Source organism: Octopus sinensis, linkage group LG1 (assembly GCF_006345805.1).
Source record: "Octopus sinensis linkage group LG1, ASM634580v1, whole genome shotgun sequence".
NCBI lineage: Eukaryota > Metazoa > Mollusca > Cephalopoda > Octopoda > Octopodidae > Octopus > Octopus sinensis.
In genome coordinates, this window is record NC_042997.1 from 202,662,474 (window position 1) to 202,690,303 (window position 27,830).

The 27,830-nt window shown below is 36.0% G+C and overlaps 1 protein-coding gene across 1 annotated transcript in view; it reads left to right on the forward strand.

Moving 5' to 3' along the window:
* Positions 1-27,830, forward strand: part of LOC115232341 — a 94,524-nt gene that overhangs the window by 55,266 nt on the left and 11,428 nt on the right. Inside the window, exons 4-18 of the mRNA XM_036506869.1 lie at positions 3,777-3,828; positions 7,178-7,254; positions 9,518-9,719; positions 10,302-10,393; positions 10,989-11,124; positions 12,818-12,982; positions 15,287-15,418; positions 16,330-16,440; positions 16,537-17,253; positions 18,785-18,846; positions 19,052-19,225; positions 20,782-21,575; positions 23,773-23,948; positions 25,718-26,086; positions 27,224-27,414. Of these exons, the coding sequence (XP_036362762.1) occupies positions 3,777-3,828; positions 7,178-7,254; positions 9,518-9,719; positions 10,302-10,393; positions 10,989-11,124; positions 12,818-12,982; positions 15,287-15,418; positions 16,330-16,440; positions 16,537-17,253; positions 18,785-18,846; positions 19,052-19,225; positions 20,782-21,575; positions 23,773-23,948; positions 25,718-26,086; positions 27,224-27,414 (3,450 nt within the window). The remainder of the gene's footprint in view (positions 1-3,776; positions 3,829-7,177; positions 7,255-9,517; positions 9,720-10,301; positions 10,394-10,988; positions 11,125-12,817; positions 12,983-15,286; positions 15,419-16,329; positions 16,441-16,536; positions 17,254-18,784; positions 18,847-19,051; positions 19,226-20,781; positions 21,576-23,772; positions 23,949-25,717; positions 26,087-27,223; positions 27,415-27,830) is intronic.

The following is a 27,830-nucleotide window of genomic DNA, read 5'->3' on the forward strand; positions in this document are numbered from 1 at the left end:
CAAACTAAAGCACATATTACAAAACAAATGATTTAAGTTGGGTTCAACAACTGTTTTTGAAAACATAAATAGCATTTTTTTTAAAAACTGTCAAAATAAAATTTCCCCATATTGTTTTATTCTTCCACGTGTTTCAGTCATTGGACTGGAGCAATGTCTTGAAAGGTTTTAGTTGAACAAATCAACTGCAGTTCTATTTTTAAGTTCAGTATTCTATCAGTCTCTTTTGCCAAATCACTAAAATTACAGGGACATAAACCACTAACATCATTTGTTAAAAGGGGCAGGGGATAAGACAAACATGCACACATGACAGGCTTCAACACAGTTTCTGTACACCAAATTTATTCACAAGACAATTAATTAGCCTGGAGCTATAGTAGAAGACACTTGCCTAAGGTGCTACATAGTGGGACTGAACCTGAAATTATATGGTTGCAAACCAAACTTCTTAATCACACATCCATGCCTGCACCTATATAAATCAATTATATTATCTACATATTAACTGGGAATAATAGATTTTTCCACTTATTCTTATTGTAGAGTAATTTAGCTCCACAAACTATGCCCAGACTGACTTAGATATTAAATTTCTAGTAAGTACAAGATTCCAGATTCTTAGTGTAATTCTTTCAATGTTACAGTTTTCTAAGTATTTCATTTGGCAATAAAGTATCTTGGCTTATTCCTGCCTTTTATTATATAACTATTGTGTCATCATGTTCGTCTATCGCATCGTATTTAAATATTTCTAAGATTCATCAAGCTGTCTGTCTTTTCTCTGTACTAAGGGAAGTGTTTATTAGTCACTTATATGTAGAATAAGGCAGCGAGCTGGCAGAATCGTTAGCATACCGGGCGAAATGCTTAGCGGTATTTCGTCTGTCGTTACGTTCTGAGTTCAAATTCCGCCGAGGTCGACTTTGCCTTTCATCCTTTCGGGGTCGATAAATTAAGTACCAGTTACGCACTGGGGTCGATATGATCGACTTAATCCGTTTGTCTGTCCTTGTTTGTCCCCTCTGTGTTTAGCCCCTTGTGGGTAGTAAATAAATATAAATATATATGTAGAACCTAGGTGTCTTCCCTAATAAGGTTTACTGAAGAAAGTTAGAGAGTTAAACACTCTACTCAGTGATATGTCAGTCACATTTATAGTTCTTACTACATAATGTGTTTGTTTTTTGATACTGTGGATTCAGTAATTTTAGTTTCCCTGTTCATATAAGATTCTTTCCAAGATAGTTCTGCAAATCATTATTATGACAAGCTGGCAGGATCGTTAGTGTGTCAAACAAAATGTGAAGTAATATTTCTTGTGGCTCTTTGTGTTCTGTGTTCTAATCCAGTCTAGGTCAACTTTACCTTTCATCCTTTCATGGTCGATAAAATAAAGTACCTGTGAGGGACTGGGGTTGAAGCAATCGACTTGACCCCTCTCACTAAAATTTCTGGTCTTATGCGAAAATTAGAAAGAGTTATTTTTATTATTAAGGAAGTTAGCACGCAAGACAAAAAATGCTTAGCAGCATTCTGCCTGTCTTTGTTTTGAGTTCAAATTCCACCAAGGCTGACTTCGCCTTTCATCTTCTCAAAGTCAATAAAATGAGTACCAGCTGAGCGCTGGAGTCAATGTAACCAACCCCCTCCCTCGAAATCGCTGGCCTAGTGTCTGAATTTGAAACCATTATTATTATTATTCAATAAATACGATAAAATCCAGATGAAGCAGTGATAGTCAATCTATTTACTTCAATAGAACATAATATCAATAAATTATCTAACTAGTTTTAGCCATGGATATCAAAGTCATTTCAAATTTTATCTCAGATGTTCTGAGTTCATTCTTTTACTCATTTACTTGTTTCAGTCATTTGACTTATTCTTTGTAAGCCTAGTACTTATTCTAGAGGTCTCTTTTGCCGAACCGCTAAGTTACGAGGACGTAAACACACCAGCATCAGTTGTCAAGCGATGTTGGGGGGACAAACACAGACACACACACACATATATATATACTTATATACGATAGGCTTCTTTCAGTTTCCGTCTACCAAATCCGCTCACAAGGTTTTGGTCGGCCCAAGGTTATAGTAGAAGACACTTGCCCAAGGTGCCACGCAGTGGGACTGAACCCGGAACCGTGTGATTGGTAAGCAAGCTACTTACCACACAGCCACTCCAAACTGAATAATTGTCTTTATTAAAATTAGATTTTTCCTAAATTGTAAGCTACTTCCTTGTTTAATAGTTTCTACTTGTAATAATAGTAATTTTGAAGGCAAATGAATAAGACTGTACTCCACATTAGTCCTCCACCACCTCTTTATTCTCAAGTATAATCTTGCTGGGATGGACTTTACATTTGATTCCTCTTGGAATAACATCAATATTAGTAATTCTTATACATCATTTGTTGCCATTGACTATATTGCCCTCTGCCCACCCCTACATTCTACTGCAATGATAAGTTAATTTATACAGAAATATTTGTATGAGCTAAATCAATAGCTGGGTTTTCAGATTTACATCTTTATTTTACAAGAATGAAGAATGTTATAAAATTGTTTGCAAACATCTGAAACAAAAAGTCAGTACAATGTAAATATGTACATGGTACAGTTCATTGTTTTTAACCCTTTTGTTACCGTATCTCTGTTGAAATCGTTTTAATTAATTTTGAAAATAATGAAGAATTTAGCAAAATAACTTAGTCATTATTAAGCTGGTGTTTGGAGCATAAATTAACGTAAAAGTTTGTATTAGAAAATCAGAGGGGCAGCTTCAGACACGTTGATATTAAAAGTATTAAATGCTAACATAAACATATTGTTAGAATGGCTTAACTTTGAAGAATGGATAAGGTTCAACATTGAAATATTTCCTTGAAAACAATGTTTTTTTTTTAATTCAACTGAATGTTTTTTTTAAAAAAGGATCTAATAACTTAGCAACACCAAACAAAACCTAACTGTTGCATATATATATATATTATATATATATATATATATATATTATATATATATATATAGATAGAAAGATATAGATAGATAGATAGAAAGATATAGATAGATAGATAGAAAGATATAGATAGATAGATAGAAAGATATATAGATAGATAGATAGAAAGATATATATAGATAGATAGAAAGATATATATAGATAGATAGAAAGATATAGATAGATAGAAAGATATATATATATAGATAGAAAGATATATATATATAGATAGATAGATAGAAAGATATATATATATATAGATAGATAGATAGAAAGATATATATATATATAGATAGATAGATAGATAAATATTTATATATGATGAAAGTGATTGAGACCTTAGCAATAGCAAATAGTATTTTATTGTTAAATTCTGAAGTTTGCATTCCAACAAGGTAATAATTGTCATTGATAATACAGACTTATACATGTCTGTGTGTGTGTTTGTTTATGCATATGCATTCATGTATACACCCACATATACATATCTATGGTATTTGTGCCTAAATTTCACAAACACATTTGTTTTTAGCTATTGATAAAATAGAAAAGATTATATTAATGACAAGTAAACAATTTTATTTTATACAAGATATTCAAATACAGATTTGATAGTGATAGATCTCCAGCCAGTAAAAATAGTTCAGATTAATCTTTTAGTGAACTAGGAGTCCTGCAGCTAATAATGTTGCTGTATATCTATGCTTTAATAGTCCTGTAATTAACAAATTTTTTGAGCCTGTTTTTATCATGTAATTTTCTGTAATTTTCAGTGGTTCCCGTTGTCCATGTGGGGAATACTGCAACAACAAAAGATTCACTCGAGTAAGTTAATGAGTTCAATTTTTGTATTCATTCTCACACATACATGCACACTGAATATTAGATTGTTTTTACAATCATCAGTTAATGATACAAATATCTCTGTGGTGTTCATGCAAATGTCATGTAAAAACATCCATTACACTCTCGGAGTGGTTGATGTTAGGAAGGGCATCCAGCCATAGAAAACCATGGCAAATCAGACTGGAGTCTGGTGCATCTCTTCGTCTTGTCAGCCCTGGTCAAACCGTCCAACCCATGCCAGCATGGACAATGGACATTAAATGATGAATTTTATACAAAAATGTTATTGCGTGTCTGGTAAAGCAACAAAGGTAATTATAATCATGATGATGATTATGGCAGCTGTGTTGCAACACCCCAGTATCTGTTATGGCAGTAGTTAATGATGCAGAGGCTGATGTCACCTTTTACTACTACGAATGTGGCCACCACAAACACAATTATTACTACTATAACTACTAACATGACGACAACCTCTGACATACTCATTGCTAATTTGATACCCTTGACATGATGCAATATTAAGGCTATGTTGGGTGTGGTGGTAATAATGATGCTGACTATGACAAATGTGTTTACCATCTAACTCATACTCCTCCTTGGCAAGGCATTTTAAACATTTTTATCAATTGATGGAAGTTTTTCATTAAAAAATTTTCTTCTACTACACAACAGACAATGTGATTGACTAGTTTAACTTTGTGAAGCTAGCTTGGCTAGTAAACTTTGTTTAGAATTTTACTTTACTCTGGAGATATGCTTTGACTGAGAAGACCCAGCAAACAAAGTGAGATCATAGCTAGCCTATGCCAGTGTCGCATAACCAGCTCACTCAAAAGTACCTTTGGATTGTAGGGCGACATGCCATGCTTGAGGAGACCTATTAAGTCAAGTACATCATTAACATCAAAATCAAATCAAACCACAATCAAATGGAAATTGTAGTTGTGGCTGATGCCAGCGCCGCCCGTCTGGCTCCCTGTGCCGGTGGCACGTAAAAAGCACCATCCAAACGTGGTTGATGCCAGCCTCCTCACCCTGACCGTCTCCTGTGCTGGTGGCACATAAAAAGCCCCATCCGAATGTGGCTGATGCCAGTGCTGCCTTGACTGGCTTCTGTGCCGGTAGCATGTAAAAGCACTATCCAAACGTGGTCAATGTAAGCCCCATCTGGCCCCTGTGCTGGTGGCACGTAGAAAGCACCTACTATACTCTCAGAGTGGTTGGCGTTAGGAAGGGCATCCAGCTGTTGAAACACTGCCAGATCAGATTGGAGCCTGGTGCAGCCAGTCAAACCATCCAACCCATGTCAGTATGGAAAAAGTGCTTTCCTGTATAGTCTCCGAGCAGCAGTTTTGGATGTGAGATTTGGTAGAAAGAGGCTGTGTTGAAATCTATAGGAGGATCCATTCCTGTTTTTAGGTGGTAGATTTAATCTGGCCCATGAGTACTTTTCACAGAGGTTACTGTGTTGCTAGTGTCTGGATAAGGTCACTGATATGAAGATAACTTCCTCTCTTCTGTCAATCTTGGAGACTCTAGAAAAGGTTATAGATGCTGCTGTTTATCATTTGGCTGAGTCGTAAGAAAAATATGGGCTAGATTAATGCACACTATGCTCTACTTACTTCAAATAACTCAAGATGCTTTCTTTAGTCATTAAAAGTTGTTGATCTTAAAGGAAATATCTTTTGATTGTATTTGTCCTTGTTTATGATTGTTGACATTTTAGGAAATGTAAGGGGTGTGTATGTATAGATCATCATTATCATCATTTAATGTCTGCTTTCCATGCTGGCATGGGTTGTACAGTTTGACATGGAACTGGCTAGCAAAGCTGTCCTGACTCTCAGCACCTGAAAAGACAAGCCTGTATGTGTGGAAGATGGTGATTTTGCTTAGCTTGACACGTCTTATCAAGTACAGCAAATAACCACATCCCCTGGTCCCTTGTCATTTCCTCAGTGAGGCCCAGTGTCTGAAGATCCTTTCTCATATATATATATATATTATATATATATATATGTACATGTGCCTCTCTCTCTCTCTTTATATATATATATATATATATATATATATATAATATATATATATATAAATTGTATGATAGATTGCAGTCAATTCATTCTCTCTTACCTGTTTGTGTCTGCCTTCCAAATGCTGTTTTTACTGAGATCTCCCTTTTTAGTAGAAGAAATAGCTATAACCCTTTGACTGCTATTTCTAAATTCGGTATGTGGTAAGGCAACTCGTTGCTAAACCCTTATTGCTTAGTATTACTTAAATTTTCCTCGAATGAGGCTTTTACATGCCGAAGACTACTTGGTGTAATTGATAATTTTTCCAAATTAATTAATTTCACCCTTCATTATTACGGATAACCATATTTTATCTCAGTAGATGACCACAGCATCTTGTTTTGGCTACACGCGGGTGGGAAGGGGCTGTTGACACAATCGTTTCATTCACAAATTGAATTCGGTGATACCAGTTGCGGATTCTAGCTCGCTCTGATACTGAGTTGAGTTGGTGCCTTCTGGTATCTCAAAATTCAATATATAATCATTTATGATTATAGTATTCTACGCTGAAGAGAAAAGAAGTTTCGGTAAGATAGAATTATTTAATATTTAATATTTAATTCTTATGCTTTCCTAAAAACTTGATTTCGAAACGTACGTCCGTGGATAACTAAAAAAATTGTATGATAGATTGCAGTCAATTCATTCTCTCTTACCTGTTTGTGTCTGCCTTCCAAATGCTGTTTTTACTGAGATCTCCCTTTTTAGTAGAAGAAATAGCTATAACCCTTTGACTGCTATTTCTAAATTCGGTATGTGGTAAGGCAACTCGTTGCTAAACCCTTATTGCTTAGTATATATATATATATATGTATGTGTATAATGATGCAAGACTTTGAACCTCATGAAGGAGCAATAAACACCAGGATGGGATAACTGGCAAATGTTATGCTTTGGAAGACCTGCCCATCTCATGGCATGGGTTAAGCAGTTTGACAAGATCTTATGAATTTAAAGTCTGCATTGGGCTTCAATGTCTGTATTGATATGTACAATGTCTGTACAACTGTGTGCCCTTCCTTACATCGATAACGTCAGAGTGATATGTGTTTTTGTTTGTGGCACTAGCTCTAGTGAAGATTGCCTTACATCTTACTAGACTAAGGGCCCAAGATGGCTCCTAAGTGACTCCTGCTATGAAAATATAACATTTGAAACAAATGTATAAATTCTAGTAACGCTTTTTGATTACAGCTGACACTCAGGAATTAAATGTAATAATAATAATAATATTTTGTACTTTTTAGCATCAATATGTAAATGTCACAACATTCCAGACAGAAAACAAAGGACTTGGATTGATGACTCTTGAAGATGTCCTACCGTAAGTAATCTTACTTAGAAACTATTGTTTTTAACCATCATCCTCATTGTTTTAAGTCTACTTTTCCATGCTTCTTTGGGTTGGATGGTCATTATTGCACTTGCAGATAGATTGGAGGAGCAATCTCACAGTTTTCATTTTTGGCTTGATTTTTGTGGTTGGATGCTCTTCCTATGACCAACATCTCTATACAGTGCACTGAATGCATTATGGCACCAGTAACAGAAGAAATTAGGGATAAGAGCATGACAGATAGCATGCAATGGATAAATGGTACAGATAAATAAATGTTGATACTAAATTGCAAGGTAGGGAATATAGCTAGAGTCCTTACCTGGGGTGGTCCCCTTAACTCTTTTGATACCAACATTCTTGAGACTACTCCTGATTCTATGATACAAACCTCCTGTTTTAAAATATTTAAAACTTCCCATCAGACTTTCATGTTCATTTATGTTCCCAACTCTAGCTTAATAATACTGAGTGTTTCCTCATTTTTCAATGTGGTTAAAGCACATGTTTCAAGGTGAGTGAGAGGTCAAGGACGATGAAAAGCTATGTGAACAAATGAAACTATTGCCATTCTTACTCACACAGGCAGCATAATACAGTGAGATTGAGAAAAGAAGAAAGTGATTGAGTAGACTTAATGGCGATGAGCTGGCAGAATCGTTAGCATGCCGGGTGAAATGCTTAGCGGTATTTCGTCTGCCGTTACGTTCAGAGTTCAAATTCCGCCGAGGTCGACTTTGCCTTTCATCCTTTCGGGGTTGATAAATTAAGTACCAGTTACGCACTGGGGTCGATATTATCGACTTAATCCGTCTGTCTCTCATTGTTTGTCTCCTCTGTGTTTAGCCCCTTGTGGGTAGTAAAGAAATAGTTATGCAGATATACATGCATGCATGCATGTGTGTGTGTGTATCTACTGGTATTTCCCTTCAAACCACTTCTCCATTCTTGTTCTTCACCCTCTCTATTCACCTCTACTCTTATCTCTAACTATCTGCTACTCTTTCCTCTCACTTTTATAAACCACCTACTCCTGATCCACTGTCCTTAACTTCCTCACAGATACCCCCATTCACTCTGATATAAATGTCAGGTAGCTATGTATCTTATCTGTAGCAAGTTGGCGAAATAGCAGAAACGTTAGCACACCAGGCGAAATGCTTAGTAGTATTTCATCTGACTTTATGTTCTGAGCTCAAATTCTGCCGAGTTTGACTTTGCCTTTCATCCTTTCAGGGTCAATAAATTAAGTACCATTTACGCACTGGGGTCGATATAATCGATTTAATCCCTTTGTCTGTCCTTGTTTGTCCCCTCTATGTTTAGCCCCTTGTGGGCATTGAAGAAATAAGATGCTTGTCCCTGACATAAAAATATCACCTCTCCCTCATCTCAAGTACCATCATCGCCACCACTTAGTTGAAGGCTTTTCCCTTTCTGCCTTTATTTGTCTTCCCCTTTTTTTGTCCTTTCCTCTCTTGCAAGATACTTGGCAACCCTAGTAGTACTGGTGGCATGAAAAAAAAAAAAACAGCTCCCAGGACACATTATAAAATGGTTGGCATTAGAAGGGCATCCAGCTTTAGAAACCATGCCAAAGCTGACATGGTACACAATGCAACTCTGTTTCACTGGATCATGTCAAACTGTCCAAAATGGACATTAAATGATGATGATGATTACATACACACACATGCACACCTAACGATACATACTTTAGTATACATTTAATAAATGTAATTTTGAAGATTTTTAAAAAAAAGAATTGGGTGTGATTGTTGCCAGAGCAAGCTGGCCTCCGTGCCAATGGCACATAAAAAACACCATTCGAGCGTGATCATTACCTGCGTTGCCTTACTGGCTCTTGTGCTGGTGGCACGTGAAAAAACATTCGAGTGAGGTCATTGCCAGTACCGCTGGACTGGCTCCTGTGCAGGTGGCACATAAAAAGCACCATTTGAGCATGGCCATTGCCAGTACCGCCTGACTGGCCCTTGTGCCGGTGGCACGTAAAACACCTACAACACTCTCGGAGTGGTTGGCATTAGGAACGGCATCCAGCTGTAGAAACTCTGCCAGATCAGATTGGAGTCTGGTGCAGCCATATGGTTTGCCAGACCTCGGTTAAATCGCCCAACCCATGCTAGCATGGAAAGCGAATGTTAAATGATGATGATGATGCTGATATTCCTTTAAACAGTCTTTTTAGTTCTATCAAAGCAATTAATCTTTTGTTTACTTTCTTTTGTAGGCATACATTTGTCATGGAGTATGTTGGAGAAGTTCTTGACTATAAGCAGTTCAAGAATCGGACAAAGCAGTATGCTAAAAATGGCCAGGAGCATTATTATTTCATGTCCCTGAATGCTGATGAAGTGATTGATGCCACATACAGAGGAAATAAATCTCGTTTTATTAATCATAGCTGTGATCCAAATTGTGAAACTCAAAAGGTGAGTTTGTGAGAAGGAACTGTTTTTTTTTTCTATAATTCCTCTATGTTAGCATAGGTCTTGTAATTTGTCAGAATTGATCATATGCATACTATTATAACAGTTTGTTTTTACAGCCATATGTTGTTCCTTATGCAAACTGCTTGGTGTTAAATCAGGGTGCAGCCTCTTTGTAAACCAAGTAAACTGGAGCAAACAGTGTTATGTGCCTTGTCCACAATCATTACACATTAGCTACTGAGAGGTTTGACTCGTGGCAGATAAATTGATTTCATTTTCATTTGATAGGTGCTGGCATGGCTGTGTGGTTGAGAAGTTTACTTCCCTACCAAATGGTTTCTGGTTCAGTCCCACTGCATAGTACCTTCAGCAGGTGTTCTACTATAGCCCTGTTTTGGAAGTTGATTTGGTGGAGAGAAACACCTCAGATCTTTTGTAATCTTATAGAAATTCAAACTAATATTTAGTTAAATCAGTTTGACTTTGTTTCACTGTACATTCGTTATAAATAGAAATTTTCATATATTATCTGCAAAATCAATTGTAATGCTCAGCTTATTTATTTATTTATTTTTTCTTTAGTGGACGGTAAATGGAATGCTGCGAATTGGATTTTTCACCAAAACGTTTATTAGTGCTGGGCAGGAGATGACATTTGATTATCAGTTTGAAAGGTAAATCTGATATCTAGGTATATTATTTCATTCCTTTGTTACACTACTAAACAAGAGAGTTAACCTGACATATGATGGAGCTAAAGCTTTGATATTAAGCTAGTACTTTTATCTATTAAAGTCAAGTGTGTGTTTCAGTTTTATTATTTAATCAAATATATTACAGTATTATTAAGTAACAAGATCGTTTGACATAAGATCTGGCTACTGATGCCCTACTCCATTGTATTTAATATTCTTTATTAAATTTTTTTTTAAATATTTTTTTTTGAAGTTCATGAATAATAGAACAAGTAGAAAGATATATTTTTCAACACATAAATACTGAACAGTATATATAAAGGATAAAATCTTTTTAAGAGCAGAAAAATTTGCCAGCAAATTTTTCTGCTCTTAAAAAGATTTTATCCTTTATATATACTGTTCAGTATTTACTTGTTGAAAAAAATCTTTCAACTTTCTTTGTTGTAATCATGGTTCTCATAAATGACCACATCTTGATAGTTTAACATCGACTTAGATCTTTTCTTTTTAAATTCCAAATATATGAATAGTTAGAAAAGTCTTTCAGTGGCATTTTATATTATTTGTGCAGCAAACAAGCACAAAAATGTCACTGTGGCTCAAGTTGTTGTCGAGGAACAATAGGTGGTAAGAAGAAGTCTACAGTGAAATCCAAGAAGAAAAGTGTTTCCTCAGAAAAGAAAAAGAAAGAGTTTGAAGATGAATCTGTGAGTTTACTAATTCAAAATATTGTGCTATATTCCACTTTAAAAAATTGTTCTGTTGGATAATTATGGCCAAGATGATTTCAGAAATAAAAGCTTTTGGTCAAATTACTTAATCTTTTTGTAAAATACCACTTCTCTGATTTATTTCTAATTTGTTACTGGAATATGGGTAGTCTGGTTTTTTATTTTCCTTTTCTTTATCATAACATTTTTGCTTATAAATAACCAAATAAGTGGTATAACTTAAAGATTAGGAATACATTTGACATTCTTTAAAAATTAAAATGAAATAATGAATTATTTCATACTAATTTGTTCTCATTTTAATTGGCTAGCCATTTAGTTACAGAGCTTGGTTTGTTGCCTAAAAGCTGCCCTTGCAATCTCGGCTTATCTATATAGATTGGTTAATGCTTTATAATGTGATTCAAGCAATTCTATCAGAGCCATTAACTCAATTAATTTTATTTGGATTTTTGGTACTAATCATGCTTCTAAGTTAAAATATTAATGCTGCTGTGGATATTTAAAAACTCTTAAAATTAATTCACTATTTTTTTTTGGTTTATATTGTTCTAAAAGCTTCTCTGTAAGCTTTTGTTTAGGTCCCAAGTTCTATTCTACTTTATTATTAGACACAAATATATATGTTATAGATTACAAGGAAGAATATTTTTTTATTATTATTTTGGTTTTTATCAGAAACAAAATTTTTATTTTCTAATTTTACCAATGATTTTGATCTGGCCATCCACCAATTGCACAGGTCTTTAATAATTAAAAATCAACATCACAGATTCTGTCACTGATCAAATATGTTAATTAGCCAAGTACAAAAATATAGGTTGGAGATATAAAATTCTGACTTAAAAGTTCTAAGTTTCCTTTTGGATACCCTTTTTGTTTGCTTTTCTTTGTTTTTGAAAATTCTAATTTCTGTTTACATTTTCATTCCATTTTTCCTCTTTTTTTTTTTTTTGCAATTGAAATTTTCAAATTATTTTTATCATGTCTGGCAAAATTTATTATCTGTTAATTCTTTTTGTAAATTGAATTTTTAAAACCTTTTCTAAAACAAAAGGTTTTCTAATTTTGTAACTTGAAAAAAAAAAAGTATTTTATTTTCTTCAAGTTCTGAATTCTAGAACTTTATTTTATTTTACAATGTTCTGTAACCATGGCTTTCTTCAAATCTAACACTGACAGTGTAGCATCTTATGAAATTTTATGTAGAATGTAATTGATATATTGATTATTGGAATAATATATTTAAGTGACAACTTAACTGAAATTCATTTTGATGGCTAGTGGAAATAATATTTGTCCAATAAAAGGACTTCTATTGCTTTTTCTTAGCCAAAGTTTCGTCAAAACTATATTATTTCATAAAGGCTTAATTAGCTTTGTAGTTGTTAAAAAGAAATTATACATGTTTTATCACTAAGTTTAAAATGAGAAAAGAATTAGAATAAGAGCATAGTGTTGAGGATATACGTATTTTGTATCTATTGTCTTTGAACTAAAAATACTTAACTCGAATTCTTGCTTTTTTGAGTTGTATAACCAAATTCCTCTAAATATCTTGAAGTCAGCTGTTCCATCATATGCCTGAAATCAGTTGTTGGAATTCTGTAGAAAGCCTGTGATACTGGAATGGAATTTTCAAAACCTTTTCCCCTGACCCTATTTCCAGAATATCCTAAAGCTCAATAAGCAATGGAACAACATGTCGCAGAGTGATGATGATGGTGATGACGGTGACGACAATGGTGGTGACAACGGTGATGAGGAGGACGACGGCGATGACGAACAAGGCGCCGTTAAGAAGCAACCAGATGGCCAGATAAAACTACTCATGGTAAAATTAGAAACTAACCTCCTGCTAGTATTCAGACTAGGCAACAAACTACAGCAGCAGATGTGTCATGTGTCACTAACCATCTGTAGGCTATGATACCTAAATTTCAGGGGTTCGTTCGCCACCCTTAACCCCCATATAATGTTCAGTCCCTTCCCCAGCTTTCGTTTACTTTTTATATAAAGTGAAAAACTATCAGCTTCTTTGCATTTCTATTTTCACTTTCTCTCTCTCTCTGTCTCTCTCTATCTTTTCTCTCTCACACACATACATATACATTACTCACACATTACTGCATATCTAAAAATCTGACTTTAATTATACTAAGTCATTAAATAATCATGCATGTTGACAGCATTTATACATATTTTCAGTGTATGTATTTATGTGTGTGTGTTTGTGTGTGTTTATAGACACACAAACACACCCAGATACTTATTGATGTCTATTTGTATGTATTAATTGTTGGATGTTTTCTGTTTTATTAATTTACGTTTCACATTATCTACTGTCATTTCTACTTTCAGTGTTTTAATTAGTATCCAATTTATTAGAGCACTTTATTAAATTATAATTTTTATTACTTGATTTTGAGATTCATCATAAATTACTAATAGTTAACATTTTCAAAATCAAAGAAAATGAAGACATTTTAGTAAGATGTTTTTTTCATTTAAGATATCATAACTGATTCAATTAATCTATTATCCAATTAGTTTTATATATAGCCCAAGATTGAATTTTGTTGGGGCTGGTTAATTATTGCCTTAAAGTTGCATTATTGTAGCTTTAATATATTATTATAATTATGGAGGCAGATATGTTGCATTACCATATATAAATCTCATCATTTAACATATTTTCCATGCTGGCGCGAGGCAGATAGTTCAGTAGGATCCAACAATCCGGAGGACTGTGCCAAGCTCTACTATCTGCTTTGGGATGGTTTCTACAGTTAAATGCCTTTCCCAATGCCAACCACTTTAAAGTATACTGGATGCTATTTATGTGACGCCAGCACAAGTGAGGTTACCATGTAATAACTCACAAAACTTGACTAGTATCATAGATGAGGAGGTAGCTTTGTGCTAGATGTTCAGAAATTAAAATATGGTAAGGCAAGAACTAAGTTTTTTGTTGTAGAGGATATACATAGCTATATGAGGGTGAATGCAGGTAATTGGTGGAGCTGAAAAGAAACTTAAAGATGATGAGTTTTTAGAGCGTACCCTCAAAGTACAAGAAGGTGACTAGAAGGGAGTGTGGGGATAGAAGATTAGAAGGAGGGGATAAATCTCTGCCTCACAATTCTGAATCCAACTCTTGGGCCAAACTTCCTTCTTTATTTTACAGACCATGCCAGAGGTGGTGGTAAGATAATGGTTGGCATCAGTACAGGCTTTCCTCTTTCTTCCTTCTTAGAATATAGTCCTCTATGTAATCAAAAGAGATAATTATCATCTGTGAAGTGGTTTGTGTTGTGGTGAACTGAGCCTGTTTCTTCTACCATATATCTTTCAATTTCCTTCCTTCTCTCCTATCTTAACAAATATAAGGTTTAAAACCTCTCCCAAGAAACCATTGTTATTGTTAGAGATATTGTGGTGGAGTTGTCAAGCTTTTGGGAAATGAATTTCTCCACCTGAGGCATTTCGTATATTTTGCAAGAACATTGCCAATTTCTTTGTACTTTTTGTTTGCTGAATTAAGAAAATATTTTCTCTGCTACACTCGTAAAGTATTTTGTCAATATTCCGTTTTAAACTATCTGCTCAATTAAAACAAAAAAAATTCTTTTTTGTCTCTTGTTTTTGTTTCTGTTACAAAAGTGAATAAATGCTGTCTGATGCTAATGTGTTAATTTAGTTTTAAAATAGTTTTCTTGCATTGTAATGATATTCAGTTTCCCTAGGAAAATTTTCTTTTGTTTTATATAACTTTATATCTATCTTCATGTACATATATATAATATATACAAACACTTATATACATAAAAACTAGATTCCTATGAATTTTCCACTTTTTTTAATGATAAAAAATTTTTTTTTAGATCACGTTTAGTGTGATAACTATATTACCTTACCTAATTTCATTAACTTAGCTCTCTTTCTGCCATCAGGCTTATTGATTTGATTGCAAATCCACAAAATGCCTTTCTGTGTTGCCTTAATATCTTCTTGCCTTAAGGCAAATTATCTGAGTTTCATTTTGTTTTTCCATTTATAATACTATAGAAAATCTACATTTTAAATTCCTTTTTCTTTTTCATTTTTCCTTTTCTCTATATCCTGATTTTGCTTTTAGTTGGAAGAAGAAATGGAACGAATGTCCCAGTTGGAAGGATTAAAGAATAAAGAACATGTACTTAACCTGTGCAGGTTAATGGTTAGAGCAGAAAGTAATGACCATCGATTGTCCATATTGCGCATATTGCAGGTAGGTGAATCAGACTTTAAACCTTATCACAAAAACCATTCTTGTTTCCAGTAAAAATGGATTTATTTTATATATTGTACAACACTCCATCACCATCTTCATTAAATGTCCACTTTTCCATGCTTGCATGGGTTTGATGAAACTCATTGAAGCAGATTTTCTACAGTTGGATGTTCTTATCATGAAACCTCACCTGTTCCAAGCAAGGTAATATTTTCCCTCGTCCTTTGAACATGAACAATAGCAAGTCATGTTTCATGGAAGATTGCAGACAAATAACACCATTTCCCCAAGGTGTGGATGGTTCTATGACCAGTAGTTTTGTTTATAGTGTACAAATATCAAGACCTTGGGACACAAACACAGACATAGACACACATACATACATTCACACACACACACCTGGCTTTTTGTTTTATATTTAACATACTCTCTCATAAGGCATTGGTCAACTCTTGGCAGTTACCCTAGCTGCAATACAGTAGTTATTTCTTTACTACCCACAAGGGGACAAACAAGGACAGACAAATGGATTAAATCGATTACATCGACCCCAGTGCGTAACTGGTACTTATTTAATCGACCCCGAAAGGATGAAAGGCAAAGTCGACCTCGGCGGAATTTGAACTCAGAACGTAACGGCAGACGAAATACGGCTACGCATTTCGCCCGGCGTGCTAACGTTTCTGCCAGCTTGCCACCTTGCACGCAGAGCCATGTGGCTGTAAAGCAAGCCTCTTGGCCACACAGCCTTGCCTTATGTCAGTTGTTGCTGCTACAAAATAATTATGAAGTAAAATTGATTCTATCATGATATCATATTTTCTGAATTTTTATCTATAAATAATCTGTCTTTCATTTTGATCTGTTTCTGTTTCATTCAACTTTTTTCCCTCCTTTCTCATTCTTAGGGCACAAATGAGCAGGCTTGTTTGCGTCTATTCTTGGACTATCATGGCCTACCTTTACTGTGGAGCTGGATGGCTGATATTGGTGATGGGGCTCCCTATTTAAAATTACAGGTATTATTTGCTGTTTATAGCTATAAATATATTTTTATATGTAATGGGTTCTAATAAGCATTGCAATAATATGAAACCCTTTTATTTCTTTTGTAGATCTTGGACACTTTGAAGATGCTTCCCATAACTAACAAGACAATTCTGCAAGAAAGTAAAATTTTACCTATGGTTTTAAAATGGGCTACTGAACTTAAATTGACGGCAGATCCCGAAATTGAAACAGAACAAAGCAATGATAATTCGTCACAAGCTGGCACTCCTTCATCAGTGGCAAGTCGAGATGAACGACCACCGAAGAAGAAGGTTAAATTTGCTGACGAAACTAGTTCGGACAGTGAAATGTCAGAGTGTAGCCGGTTGAGCGGCATGATATATGTCAATGAACCTACAACTAAAAATGGACTGAATGAAGTTGCCGACAGCTCTGATATGACATATACAGATTATTCTACCCCAGGAGGAAATTTGTACATAGACGATTTAGATGAAACCAGATCTTCTAAATCACCTTCTAGTGGAGTGCCTAAAAGTGGAATTCTTATTAAACCAGAACTGCAAAAAGAGTTATCAAGTGAATCTTCCTCTTCACCTGTTGTTGACGACAAAATCCAGTCTAATGAGGCTGAATCTTCCTCTCCAGATATACTTGAGAAATCAACGAAAGAAAAGTCAGAAGACGATACTTTAACAAAAGACGATGACAGCAGCAATGAGGTCAAGGTAGCAGCGGACGAGAAGAACTTTGATTCAAGCAAGTTGTCATCAGTGGTTTCTCTCGCCACTGACCTACTCAAGCACTGGAGTGATTTAAAGGTAACACTTTAAGTAAACATTTAAAAGAACTTGTTTTAATGTTACATCACAGGCATGGTTGTTTGGAGAAATAGACATGGCTGTAGGCTGTATGGTTAAAAAGTTTGCTTCCTGACTAGTACATTGGGCAAGTGACTTCTACCACAACCTTGGGCCAATCAAAGCTTTGTCTGAAACTGAAAGAAGCCTATTGTGTATAGTTGTGTGTGCGTGTGTGTGCATGCACCTGTATATGTGTGTTGACGTTTGCACTCTATAAAAGTAGCTGACTGTGAGCAATTTTGTTGTTGCTTCTTTCAACTAATTGTCCACTCACTTCATTCCTATGAAGATGTATGAAACAGGAGGTCCTTTATTTGAAAAACAGATAAAGGTTGGCAACAGGAGGACAGCCAGCTAAAAGGATACTGATCTAACCCATGAAATGGGGGGAAATTGAGAATAGAAACAAACGAAGTTCAGTGGCTAAAAGGTACTATGTAAACAGATTATTCTTATTAAGGAAAAAAACCCAAGGTGATGAGCTGGAGGAATTGTTAGCATATTAAACAAACTGTTTGGCAGCCTTTCTTCCACCTCTTTCTATTCTATGTTCAGATGCCACCAAGGTCAACTTTGCTTTTCATCCCCTTGGGATCAATAAAAGAAGTACTAGTTCAGTACTTGGGTTGGTGTAATCGGCTAGCCCCTCCCCTGAAATTTCAGGCCTTATGCCTATAGTAGAAATAATTGTTAATAATAAATGTATTGTGTGTGTGTGTGTGAATGTCTGTAATCTATAAATGAACTTGTATGTATAGGAGATCCATCCTGTAACATTCTGAAAGAAGCTCATGTACTCCGTTGCTTGTGCTATTAACTTCTACATCAAGCTAACAAAAGAGCATCTTTGTAGGTGCGTAATTTGCTAAAGAATAGCAGCTGAGTTCCCTTGAAACCACACCTTGCAAGTTTAAAATAAGAAGGACACATCAAATAATGTAGCCCTAGATACATTGAATTGAAAATAAAATGGGGCTAATCATTGCAGGGTTTCTTTGATCAGGGCCGACCTTGACCAAACAGACTTCTGTATCATCATTTCACAATCTATGCCCCATGCTGATAAAGAAACTTATGCATTTTCTTTATATGTGCATAATGTTTGGAACTGAAGGCAACTTGTTTTTGAAAAGCAACAATTATTTTTACTAATTAGGTGTAGGAGAGTAGTTTGTTTATTTAGTCACTGGACTTATGTTAGTAAGTCAAATGTGTTTGTACACATGTACATAGTTGTGTGTGTGTTGAATTATTTTTGAAGCTGAAAATATTTATTCAGGGGTTTTGAGTTTTGTGTTTAACACTTTATAAGCATTTGAAATGTGGTGCACACAAGGCTCAAGGCTTTGAGCCACACCTGGGGTGTTCCCAGCTTCAAAAATAATAAATCATTTAAACTCCGTGTTGTGAGCTATTTTTTTTTTTTTTGTTGTAAACCCATACACACCCACACAAAAATACTTAATGTCTTTTTGTTTTTTTTTAACAGGAAGTTTTCAAAATCCCAAAAAAGAAAAGGTTGAAGAGCGGAAAAGAACAGAAAGAGAATTAGGCAAGTTTATAACTTGTAATTGTAATTAAACTGATTGCTTCTCAGCAAATATTCAACTTTTTTATTTTCTATTTTAAATACATATATCTTTTGTATTCAAAACTGTAATTGTTTTTTTCCTTCCTTCAAACAAGTAAATTATTATTTTATATATATATATATATATATTGAAGCTATATTTCCGAAATTATGTTTAAAATTGAGCGTGGAGTTTGTTTTTGCATTGCTTTATCATGTTGATATTTTTATATTTTTTACAGAAAGAGATCGTAAGCGTAGATATGAGGCATCACCTGATAAAAATCATAATCGATTTAGAACACGCTCAGATCGAAGGCGGGATGATGTTCAAGAATTGCTCAATCCCAATAGGCCTAGGTATTTTGTTTTATTTCTTGTATTCAATTTAATGTCATTTGTAGTATGAGCCTTTAAATCTGGGATGGGTGTCGAATTGTGAAATTTAATTCACAGGGAATTTTATTTCTGTAATAATCATCTAATTTTGGCACAAGGCCAGCAGTTGTGTGGGGAGCTGCAGATCTATTACATTGACTTCAGTACTTTACTGATAGTTTATTTTATCAGCCCCAAAAACATAAATGCTAAGTTTATCTTCATGGGTTTTGAACTCAGAAGAAATGCTGCTATGCATTTTGTCCAATGCACTACTGATTCTGCCAGATCACCACTTTTTATATATATATATATATATATATATATATAATAATAATAATAATAATAATAGAAGTAGTAGTAGTAATAATAATAATAATAATTTCCACTATAGGTATAAGGCCTGAAATTTGGGTAAGTGGGACTAGCTGATTATATTGACCCCCAACACCTGACAGTGATAACAAATGATGTGCATGGTACATGGGATGAAAAGACAAAAAAGTGAACTGTAAAAGATCCATAAAGATGAAAGAATGCCTAAGGCAAATTACAGATTAAATAATCACAGAACTTAGAATAAAACTATCAGTTATTGCAAAGAAATAATGAATTATATTTTCAGGAACGAAAAAATATTAATAATAAGAAAAACATGACTATAAAAAACACCAGTTTGTTTTGAAATACTTTAAATCAAAATATGTTGTGAGGCAAAGAATTATTGTGTATATTGCAAACAACTCTTATAATTAATTTTAGTTGAAATATTAAATCTCAATATTATTGCAATATAGTTTTTTAAATATTTTGTTTTTGTGAGGTAATTATATGTTTATTGGTAATAATCTATAGATGAAATTAATGAATCTGTGAAATACAAATTTTATCTTCTATTGCTGAGTATAAGCTTAAGTGTGGCTGTGTGGTTAATAAGCTTCCCACCCATGTGGTTTCAGGTTCAGTCCCAATCTGTAGCAGTTGCTTTCTACTGTAGCACCACAGTGTTATCTCCTGCTTCATGTTTAAGTCACTTTAGCCATTGGCTTGCCTATCCTTGAACTGACACTAGTTCACTTCCACTCCCCTTAAATGGGTATTGTAGAGGCAAAGGTAGTTCACTGCTATGAGCAGCAAAGACAAAGCAGGCACAATGTTTTGTTAATGTTTAACCCTTATTTCCAATGCATCCATGGCCAGAAAAAAGGCAATGGGAAATCTATTCAGTGTGTTTCTACCTATGGAATCTTCACATCTTGATAGTTCTTCAATGGATCACCAAATAATTCATTGAGTTACAATGTTAATGTCTTTCTTTAATGTTGTCAGATGTTGAAGCTACATATTAAAGAACACGCACACATGTACTTAATTCTAATACTATTATAATAATTGTTAATATAAATATGAATAGTTATGATGTCTTTCTCGTATTTTTTATCTCAAATGTATTTATTGTTTGTTTTTATGTTTTATATATGCCTTGTTTCTTTCATGCAATTCATTTAAGTGTTATATTTTGCATTTTACATATATAGAATTTATGGTTTCAACAGGCGTGTTCTGCTACCTACACCGCCCAAGCTGAGCAAAGAAGAACGGCGCCAACAGTTTGAGGCCCAAGTAAGAGCAGAAGATGAACGTGCAGAATTTCAAAAGCAACAAGAAGCAGCTTACATTCAACAACAACAAGAATATATGCAACAATACAATATTTCTGGGGAAGGCAATGGCTATGATTACTATGCACAGCATGACCCAAATATTGCTTACCAACAAGATCCAAACATGGTTTACCAGCATGATCCGAATGTAGCATATACACAAGATCCTTCAGCAGTGGTAGCTTACCAAGCAGACCCAGTGACTGGAATGTTTCCAAATCCTGCTACATACCCACAAGATCCAAATGCTCAGTATCAAGACCCCAACAGTGTTTACCATCTATCCAATTATCTCATACCACCCCCTACAGATCCAGCTGCCTATGCAGTGTCAACAGCTGATCCAGCTGTATACCCAGTGCCACCCCCAACAGATCCTAATGCTTATCAAATACACCCAACTGACCCAAATGCTTATCAAATACAACCACCTGATGCAAATGCTTATTCTGTAACCCCTACGGACCCAAATGCATACCAGGTCCCTGCACCTGAACAAACGACTTTCCAAACCACCACAGAACAGACTAGTTATCAGACTGAAAGCAACAACTATCAGATATCTGTTCCACCACCTGTTACGCCTGTACCTGCTGAGCCTAGTTATCCAAAACCAAGTGTAGCAGTAACAGCTGCTACTTCACCAGCAGTTACTCAACAACCATCAGGTAAGAAAATATGTACACTTACAAATACTCACTCCAACATGCACACGTATTCACATATATACACGGACATGGCAGAAGTAAATAGACACCTTTATAATCAAAATTTATTTAAATCTGAAATTATACATTGAAATTATTTATTAATTCTTAAATTATAATGCCCTTTGCATTTTTCAATGCAAGGACCCCATTAGGTATGTTACTGATCAGATGACAAATATTCTCTCGCGGAATTTCTTGCCAAGTTTCATGTAGTAATCTCAAAAGATCTGGCTTTGAAGATGCTTTCTTGTTCTTTTTATGAAGTGTCCTGTCCATTATGTCCCAGAGGTGTTCAATAGGGTTCATATCTGGTGACTGGCTTGGCCATGGAAGCTTTTTAATGCCATTCTCATCCAACAAATCTTGGGTCATTTTAACCGTGAATAAATAAAGAGTCTTTAATCATTTCACCTCTGGAGAAGATTGGAAGGGGTCCTTTCTGCAATATGGACACATATTTATCTTGAGTTTGTTTCCCTCACTCTCCACCAGCTCTGATCAATCATTGTTCCCCAGACCATCACAGAGTAGCTGTTGTGTTGCATTTTTGGCTGCAATCTTTTCACACCAAATTCTTGATTACAGAGTCTCCAGACCCACAATCGACCACTGTTAGGAAATACAGTAAATCTGGACTCATTAGAGACTATGACAGTGTCCAAAAATGCTAACGACCCCTCCACCATCTCACTGGCCCAATCTTTTCTGGGACTGACATCAACTTGTTCTGCTATGTCAAGCCTTGCAACAAGAATTATCCTCCACACTTCTCTTAACAAAGAGAAGGGTCCTGTCAGAGGGCCCTGGTTGATCTGGGCGAGGTGATGTGGACTCCTTCTTCTCTCTGGTGAATTACACAATCATTCTGTTAACTGTTGAAAGCGGGATCCCAAGGTTTTCTGCGATTTTACACTGACTATGTCCACCTTCAGAATGACCCACAATACGGCCTCTTTTGAAATTCAGACAGTTCCAAGGATTCTTTTGAACATGGCATGATTAAACAGTCACATATAGAACTTGAAACATAAAAATGTCAATTAATAAAAAATATAAAATCATTACAAGTTAGAATCAGCATAAAATAATGATGTTTTATGGAGTTAATAAAAATAAAATCAATCTAGAGTAGTGGATTGGAAGTACTATAAGAATGTCAGATGAGATGGCTTGCAGTATTTTCTTCCAGGCCTTTGCATTCTGAGTTCAAATCCTGTCATACCTACTTGGGTGGTAGACTACACCCATCACCCACTTTCATCCCACTGTCTGACACCTTTAGTGTCTTTACTGGAATTATTTCTGTCACAAGCATCCAGACTTGGTTTCAATTTTGAAGATAGCTTCTTCCTTTCCTTCCACTGGCTTCAAAGGCTCTGCATAAAGTCATGATCACTGCCCTTCCGCCACCATCATTAGAGGACTGTGTTGTGCTCCACTGTCTACTTTGGTTGGATTTCTATGGCAGGATGCCCTTCTTAATGTCAACCACTTTAGAGAGAGTGTTGGGTAGACTTTTTCTCTTTTTTTGTGGCACCAGCACTTGTGAGGTTGCCAATGCAGCTTGCAAGACAAGACTCCTCAGCTGAGTCTTGGTGCAGCATTGAGAGTGGTGGCTTTGTGCCAGGTGTTGAGATACTCAATTATGATGGTTTCCCTCTGCACATGGTGACGATCAAAAGTGTGTGTGTGTGTCCCCATCATCATTGTTTAATGTTCCTTTTCCATGCTGGCATGGGTTGGACAGTTTGATAGGAGCTGTCCAGATTCCAATTGTCTGCTTTGGCATGGCTTCTACAGCTGGATGCCCTTCCTAATGCCAACCACTTCACAGAGTGTGCTGGATGCTTTTTATGTGGCACTGGCACCGGCAAGACAGACCTCTCAGCTGGGAGAGGGAGTGGCAGCATGGCCATGAAGGACATGTCTGTGTGTGTGTATATATTATAAACACATTTTCTTTCTAGAATTTAAATACTGAATCTTTCGTTGAACTCTTGTTTTTGAATTTAATTGTATTAAGATAGTATATAGTGTCTACATTGTCTTACAGTTTAAGCTACACTCTATAAATGAAATAAACGGATAACTTTGGTGTTAAATACACATATATTTATAAAATTAAATGAAATGTTGAAATATTGTTAAATTTCAGTTGCAGAAGCTCTTTCAGAACATTGCTTTATGCCAGCACCAAGTGTACCAGTTGTACTTGAAACAGGCACCCCTCAGACAACACCTAATCATAGTGTTCTACCAACAATGACACCAACATATATAGAACCTGGGAGCTCTGTACCCACTTTGTATTCTAATACACCTGCTTTTTCTGTAAGTTTATATCCTAAATTTCCTGTTTTTATTATTTATAGTTTTTATTCTTTTAATACTATGCTGATAAATGTTTACATATTCACAATTAATGAATTGTCTTTTTCTTCTATGTTACAACAATACAATTGTTATATAAGCAAATAGAATTTATTGAATGAAAGTATTATGCTGCAAAGACTTCATGTTAAGTATCATGTCTGGTTTCCACGTCAAAAGTAATGTAATTGGGGCTTTTAAGAAAGAAAATTATGATATCCATTTATGTTTTACTTAATTAATTCCAGAGAAACTTGTGTTGTTTTATAGTAAACTTTCCAGGTTAAAGGAAAATTTGGGTTTTGCAGTTTTGTTGTTGTGAATTTTCTGTAGAATTGAAAGTGGGTTTACTGTAAATATAAAACTTGTATTCTATGAGTAGAGCTGCAGGCTGGCTCTATAACTAAGAAGTTTATTTCCCAACCACATTGGTTCAGTTTCTATCTCCCTCCATGGCACCTTCGGCTAACCAAAACCTTGTGAGTAGATTTTGTTGATGGAAACTGAAAGAAGCCTGTTGTGCCTGTGTTTGTGTCCTTCTGGTAATTGTAAATTAGTATCCCTGTTAGAGTGTCCTTCATTTCCAATCTTCTGTGAAAACATGTCTGTCTATGGAGAAATATTACCACCTTGGTTGGCAACAGAAAGGGCATCAGGCTGTAGAAAAATCTGCCTCAGTAAACACCAGCAGCCCCATACCAGCATGAGAAAGTGGATGTTAAAATGACATTGATAACATTGATGATAATACATTGTTGAATTATTTCCGTTAGCATAAACCAGTGGTTCTCAGCTGGGGTACATATGGTCTCTGGAATTCTATGTGACCTGGGTGTCCACTTAAGAAAAATAGTAAATTGGGTCCACATTATCATCATTGTTTAATGTCTGTTTTCCATGCTGGACGGTTTGACTGAAGTCTGGAGAGCCAGTGGCTGTACCAGGCTCCAATCTGAACTGGCAATGTTTCTACGGCTGGATGCCCTTCCTAATGCCAACTACTCCGAGAATGTAGTGGTTGCTTTTTACATGTCACTGGCACAGGAGCCAGTCAGGCGGACCTGGCATTCATCACGTTCGGCTGGTGCTTTTTAGATGCCACTGGCAGAAGGGCCAGTCAGCAGGTACTGGCATCAGCCACAATTGGTTGGTGCTTTTTACGTGCCACCGGCACATGAGCTGGTCAGGTGGACATGGTATCAACCACATTCAGATGGTGCTTTTTACGTGCCATTGGCCACTTTCAGTTGGTGCTTTTTTATGTGCCACCGGCATGGGGGCCAGTCAGGCGGACCTGGCATCGACCACGTTCAGATGATGCTTTTTATGGGCCACTGGCATGGGAGCCAGTTGGGGCACTGGCCACAGCTACGATATTGGTTTTACTTGACAGGGTCAATGATTTTAAGGGCTGTAGGTGTATTTTTTGTAAGAAACATTAGGTTTCTTTCTCTGATGTTTTACGGCGTCCAAACTGTGCAAGTGAATATGTAAATAGCAAAATAGGAATTTTGGAAGAAGTATCTATAAACTTAGCTTTTACACATCAAATGACTATGGGGTCCATCAGAATAAAATAGTAATCAAAGGGATCCATAGATGAAAAATAGTTAAGAACTGTTGGTCTAAACACAGATACCCATCATAATTAGACCATGATTATCTGATTTTCTTCCATGAACTACTCTACTAAAACAAATACTTAATATACATCTTTTCTTTCTCTTCAGGTTCAATCCAAGTACATGACTACACCTCAAACAAGTCAGACGACATCCTACCCACAAACAACACCTCCTCAATCCAGCACTCTACCTCAGCTACCCCCTCAGCCTCCGCAGCTGCCTGCAGCTTCTCTTGTTAATGTTCCTCCTCCGACTCCATCATCAACTCCGCAGACACCATTATTTGTGCAAGGCCAACAAGGCCAGCCGCCACAACAGCCACCAGCAGCACCTCCTCAGGTTTTCTATCCTCCAACACCACAAGCACTGGTTGTACCTCCTCCACAGCATTTCTCTCAGCCCCAGGCCTCAACTCCAGCCGTTGCTAGCTCACAAGTTGTACAAATTAACCAAGGATTGTTTGCTTGTCAACAGGTAAATTGCTTTAGATTACATTGTGGTTAGGAAGACAATATTGTAGTTCCCCCTTTTTTTTTTTTTTTTTTTAAATCTGAACAGCTGCAAACATGGTTGTGTGGTTTGTGCAAAGTTCACTTTGCAACCATGCAGTTTCAGGTTCAGTCCCACTGCATGGCTCCTTGGGTGTGTGTCTTCTACTACAGCCCTTGGCCAACCGGTGCTTTTTGAGTGGAAGCTCAGCATATGTATGTATGTTTCAGTTTGTTTAAATCCCTGTAACTTAATGGCTCTGCAAACAGAGACCAGTTTAATAAGTAGCAGACTTAAAGATAATGATGGAGGTTGATTTGATCAGGTAAAACCCATCAAGGTTGTGCCTCAGTATGGTCTTAGTTCAGTGACTGAAACAAATGAAAGAAAAATGTTCAAAATTTTGCTAATGCTATACCTTTGCTGGCGCCACATAAAAAACACCCAGTACACTCTAAAGTGGCTGGCATTAAGAAGGGCATCCATCTGTAGAGTCTACACGAAAACAGACAATTGGAGCCTGGTGCAACCCTTCATCTGGCCAGCTCCTGTCAAACCATCCAACCCATGTCAGCATGGAAAAGGACTTCAAATAATGATGATTACAAACAGTGACATTTTGATATTTTAAACGTGAATTTAGTGGAGTGCTAAGAGTACCATACGAGTGAGATCGTTGCCAGAGCAACAATATGGCCTTCGTGCCGATGGCACGTTAAACACACAATTCGAGTGTGATCGTTACCGCGTCGCCTTACTAGCACTTGTGCTGGTGGCATGTGAAATATTCGGGCAAGGTCGTCGTCAGTGCCACTGGACTGGCTCCTGTGCAGGTGACACATAAAAAGCACCATTTGAGCGTGGCCGTTACCAGTACCACCAAACTGGCCCTCATGCCAGTGGCACGTAAAAACACCCACTACACTCTCGGAGTGGTTCACGTTAGGAAGGGCATCCAGCTGTAGAAACTCTGCCAGATCAGATTGGAGTTTGGTTCGCCAGACCTCAGTCAAATCGTCCAACCCATGCTAGCATGGAAAGCAGACATTAAATGATGAATTTCTAAATTCTCACCACTTGTTTTCACTTTGTTTCACCTCAATTCAAACTGTCCTCTTCCAGGTTGACCAATTACAACAGCTACAAATGCAAAACATTGTTTTACCATCAACAACTTCAACTAATGCAGCAACCGATGACGAACCTCCTCCACCACCCTCACCTCCAAAGCCAAAAGTTACCAAGCTTCCAGCCAACTGGAAGATAGCTAAAGATGCTGAAGGAAAACAGTATTATTATCATACCCTAACGAGGTGATTAAAATTCATTGCTCTTTTTAATGTTTGTTTTTCCTCTTTCTAAATTATACATTTTTTTAGTGGTAGCATATGTTGCAAATTGCCTGCAAATTAACATATATATTTTCTTGTTAACTAAACTGATGTAAATAATGTTGACACAGCTTATTTTGGTGGTAATTCTAGAATAATGTTGTTCTATGTGTTTTGGTCTTTTATTTAAAACTGCCATATCTGGACTAAATATTCCACCCGCTTAATGTTCAAACTGGCCCACTCTGACCCCTCACACCTACTCTACAATGTCATTCTAAAAATTAATATGGTTTGAAGGAGATTTGGCTGCTATTTCTGGCAGCTCTACATAATGGAGACTATTGGAAACAGGTGGTGTAAAAACAGAAATCCAAATTTAACCTTGTTTGTTCAAT